Source organism: Mandrillus leucophaeus, unplaced genomic scaffold (genome assembly GCF_000951045.1).
Source record: "Mandrillus leucophaeus isolate KB7577 unplaced genomic scaffold, Mleu.le_1.0 Scaffold201, whole genome shotgun sequence".
NCBI lineage: Eukaryota > Metazoa > Chordata > Mammalia > Primates > Cercopithecidae > Mandrillus > Mandrillus leucophaeus.
The window spans coordinates 1,164,434-1,168,731 of NW_012102044.1; the positions used below are offsets into that span (position 1 = coordinate 1,164,434).

The window sequence follows — 4,298 nt, forward strand, 5'->3', positions numbered from 1 at the left end:
ATACAGAAATGAGCTGGGCATGGTGGTGGCACCTGTAGTCGAGGCTGCGGTGGGAGCGTCAGTTGAGCCCAGGAAGTGGAGCCCACAGTGAGCTAGGATCGTGCCCTGCACTCCAGCCTTGGGTGACAGACAGGGACCCTGTCTCAAAAAACAAGGACAACAGAGTCATCATAGCTAGCTTCCCTTTTCTTGAGTTTTATTGTTTTGTTAGATTTGTTTATGGTGCGGTTTCTAAGCGTGTCATTAAACACCAGTAGAGTAGTTCTTTCATTTCGAAGGCCCCTCATGTCTGCTGACAGTCTTGGCCTGTAGCTTTCTCTGATTGTCCCTGATTTCACAGATTTCACCATTATGCAGGGAGGGTCTTCGTATGCTTTGCCTCTGCCCAGCTGTGTTTGAAATAGTTTTCTTTCTTTTTTTTTTTTTTTTCTTTTTTCTGAGGTGGAGTCTTGCTCTATTGCCCAGGCTGGAGTGCAATGGCATGATCTCGGTTCGCTGCAACCTCTGCCTGTCCGGTTCAAGTGATTCTCCTGCCTCAGCCTCCTGAGTAGCTGGGATTACAGGCGTGAGCCACCACACTTGGCAATTTTTTTTGTTTTGTTTTATATTTTTAGTAGAGACAGAGTTTCACCATGTTGGTCAGACTGGTCTTGAACTCCTGACCTCGTGATCCACCCGCGTCAGCCTCCCAAAGTGCTGGGATTATAGGCGTGAGCCACCGCGCCCGGCCTGGAATAGTTTTCAAGCAGGGCTTCTACTCTAGTTTAATAAATTCAAATTTGTAATAGAAGTACCAGAAGCAAGATTGCAGACATTTCTGCAGCATTGTGTACAGAAAGCCTGCCATGTTCATTAGCGGATTTTAAAATCATTAGTAGGCATTTAAAGCAGTGATTTAATTACCTTATTGTAGTTTGAAAATAATACAGCCAAAGTTCACTAAGACTTTAAAACTCACCCTAGTGAATTTTAAACTCCCCTCCCCATTAATTTGCCCTAAATTACAGTGTTGCTTTTCGCCAAGGTCCTTTCAGAGAAATGGGCCATTTCATCTACAGATAGGAGAAAAGAAGTTTAATTCTGGGATTAAAGAGTAAATGAAAGAGAGTGTGCTGAAGAACAGTAAGGCTTAAAAACCCAAGTTATGTGTCACTTGTTTTCAACTCAAGAGACTGTTTTGTCTGCCTACATTTTCAGTCCCCTTTTTAAAAGTCCTCCGTGCTCCTCAACAAGGCTCTGTTGGCCGAGGCGCCTGCAGCTGGCCCTCACCCTTGCCTGAGCTGAGCGGCCCTCGTCTGCCCACCTCCCACAGGCAGCCGCTGTGAGCTCTGTGTCGCTCAAGGACACTGGTGGAGAAGCAGCTGTGTCCCTTCCTTAACTAAGTCAGAGTTAAAATGTGAACATTTACACCATTTCTGTCCGTTTCAGTGCAGATTCAGACCCCGCTAGGAGCTCCCGTCTCCAAGGAAGTTTCACTGGGGGCTGGACTGCAGCCCTGTCTTTGGTACTTGGGTTGCAGCTGCAGCCTTCATGACAGCAGGTGGTCACTGTGATTCAGTACGTGCTGTCCTGGTCTGTTCTACAAAATACCGTGGAGTCTCATGGTGACAACAGGAACTCATGTCTCACAGATCTGGGGGCTGGGAAGTCCAAGATCTGGGTGCCGGCAGATTTGGTGTCTGCTGAGGGCCCTCTGTCTCCAGGATAGCACCTCACTGCAGCATCCTCGCGTGGGAGAAGAGATGGAAGGGGCTGGCAGAGCCCTCATGGCCTGATCACCTCCCGAGGGCCTCACCTCCCCATGCCGTCATCTTGGGGTAAGTTCCAATTTCGAGTTTTGAAGGGACACACACTCAAGCCACAACAGTGCTGAGCGTCGCCCTAGCTGCCCATCAGCCCATTGGTGAGGCACTGTGACTTCACCCTGGACGACCCTGAGGCATGAAGAGGTGGAGCACTTGTCTAAGAGCCACCTGGTGGGATGAGCAGAGAGCTGGGACTCAGTGCTCAGCCCTGACCCGGGGCCCCGGAACCTTCTGTGGGAACCCTCCCAGAGAAGGGCTGGTGCACAACCCCGTGAGACGCTGACATGCCTCCTCAGCCTCTCCCGTGCTCCCTGGCCCTTTCCTCTAATGCTGCCTCTCTGAGGTACCCCCAGGGTCGTTCTCCTCCACTGCCAACCTGCTTCAAGTGGCTTCTGCTGCACTGAGCCGTGGTCCTCAGTCCCCATGGCAACTGGGGAACCAACAGAGGAGGTCACTTCCTGCTGTAACCGGCGATTGCTGCGGCTTCTGCACCAGAACACACTCGCCTGTGTGCGTGCCGGGGTGGCTGTTCCCTGAGCACAGAGAACACTGGACTTGGAGAAGGAAAGATGTTCTGGAAGCCAGACTGTTTTATGACTGACAGATTATCTTATTTTATTATTTAATGCATCTCATGTTTTTTCTGAAGGTCTCTATTGAGAGAAAGAGATCCAGGGAAAGAAAGGTCACAGTGCTCAGTAAATGGCCCAGCAACGGCGGCTCTGCTGCTCCGTGGGCTGAGCGGGTGGCCTGGGGCTGAGCAGTGGCCTGGGACTATGACGGCCTCTAAGCGTGTGGTGAAGTTTCAGTGCTCTCCATGGTGGCAATGCAAGCTTGGAATCCCACTTCAGGCTGTGTTCTTTCTGGCTGGGTTTCAGTTAGTTCATGATCCGTTTAAACCAGAGTGAGTACCTGGAGACCTTGGTGACAAGGACCATGCGAGCCTGCCCTCCTGCTGGCTGCGAGCCCAGGACCCCTGTGAGGAACCAGGAGCCTCTGTGCTCTCTGGTGACCACACTTCCCTCCATCCAGTGCACGGCCGCCACACTGCTTCTCTCACAATAGGTCCTGGTGGTGACGGTCACATTCAGGATCTGCCCGCACTCCTCCCACTCCACAACTGTGACAGGCAGCGTGGTCAGCGAGTTGCCCAGGTCAGTGCCATTGCGTGCCCAGCCACTGAGGAGGCCCCCAGTGCGTGGGATGAGGAGGTGCTCAGCGAAGTCGTTCTCAGGGGTGCACACAGGGAGCCCCGCATCTGGGCACTGGATGGGCCACTCCAGCTCCAGCAGTGACAGGTCATTCTCCCCCGTGTCCGCGTCATACCACATGTGCACATGGGCACGCGTTATCTTGATCATCAGTGGGTCTTGGCTCGTTCTGTTAAAATCTGAAATCATGAACAATCACCAGTTCTTTACAGTCTGATTTTCAAGGGTGACATAATGCTCAGAAACGAGCTTCTCAGTGAGCCACGTGAGGAGGGAGAGACCGACCCTGGAGGACCCGCAGGCTCACTGCCCCGTGGTGTGGACACTGTCCCTTTCTGTGGACAGAAAGGCCACTCACAGATTGCACCATTGCAACCAAGTGCCACGGCGTTTAAAAACAGTCAAGGTCAGTTCTTCTATTTTGGAGTACGGTGAGGTGTGGTGAAATGATTAAAAAGTAGGGAGCAGTGATGTGGAACTTCTCCAGACCAATCAAACATTGGCTGTTGATAAGTGTTTTTCAGGTTATTTTGTTGATTGAAAAATATGTAAGGGCCAGGCTCAGTGGCTCACACCTGTAATTCCAGCGCTTTGGGAGGCCGAGGCAGGTGGATTACTTAAGGCCAGAAGTAAAGACCAACTTTTCCAACATAGCAAAACCCTGTTTCTACTAAAAATACAAAAAATTAGCGGGACGTGGTGGTGCATGCCTGTAGTCCCAGCTACTCGGAAGGCTGAGGCAGGAGAATCGCTTGAAACCAGGAGGTGGAGATTGCAGTAAGCCGAGATCGTGCCACAGCACTCCAGCCTTGGCAACAGAGTGAGACTCTGTCTCAAAAAAAAAAAAAAAAAAGAGGCACAGATAAGCCAATGAAAAGGCCACTGTCTCAGCCCAAGGTCTCAACTGCTGAGGGATTCGAGCCCCATTCTTCTGATTTTTAGTCAATTACCCATCTCTTATGCCACAGCTGCTCGATTTCAGTGGGAAAAGAAGTCATCCCTAGTAGGCTGTGATTTCCTCCGTTGCCGAGTGCGAGTTAGCGCTTGCCCGTCGCGATTCCCTCCCGTGCCGAGTGTGAGTTAGCACTTGCCTGTCGCGATTGCCTCCCTTGCCGTGTGTTAGCACTTGCCCATCGCGATTCCCTCCCTTGCCGTGTGTGAGTTAGTACTTGCCCGTCGCGATTGCTTCCCTTGCCGAGTGTGAGTTAGCACTTGCCCGTCGCGATTCCCTCCCTTGCCGAGTGTGAGTTAGCACTTGCCCGTCGCGATTCCCTCCCTTGCC

The 4,298-nt window shown here is 51.7% G+C and overlaps 1 protein-coding gene across 2 annotated transcripts in view; it reads right to left on the minus strand.

Moving 5' to 3' along the window:
- Positions 1–2,400: 2,400 nt before the first annotated feature.
- Positions 2,401–4,298, minus strand: part of PROZ (protein Z, vitamin K-dependent plasma glycoprotein) — a 14,589-nt gene continuing 12,691 nt past the window's right edge. For both annotated transcript variants that reach the window (XM_011979434.1, XM_011979433.1), the window contains one exon: positions 2,401–3,195. In XM_011979434.1, the coding sequence (XP_011834824.1) occupies positions 2,684–3,195 (512 nt within the window). In that variant the 3' untranslated portion in view covers positions 2,401–2,683. The remainder of the gene's footprint in view (positions 3,196–4,298) is intronic.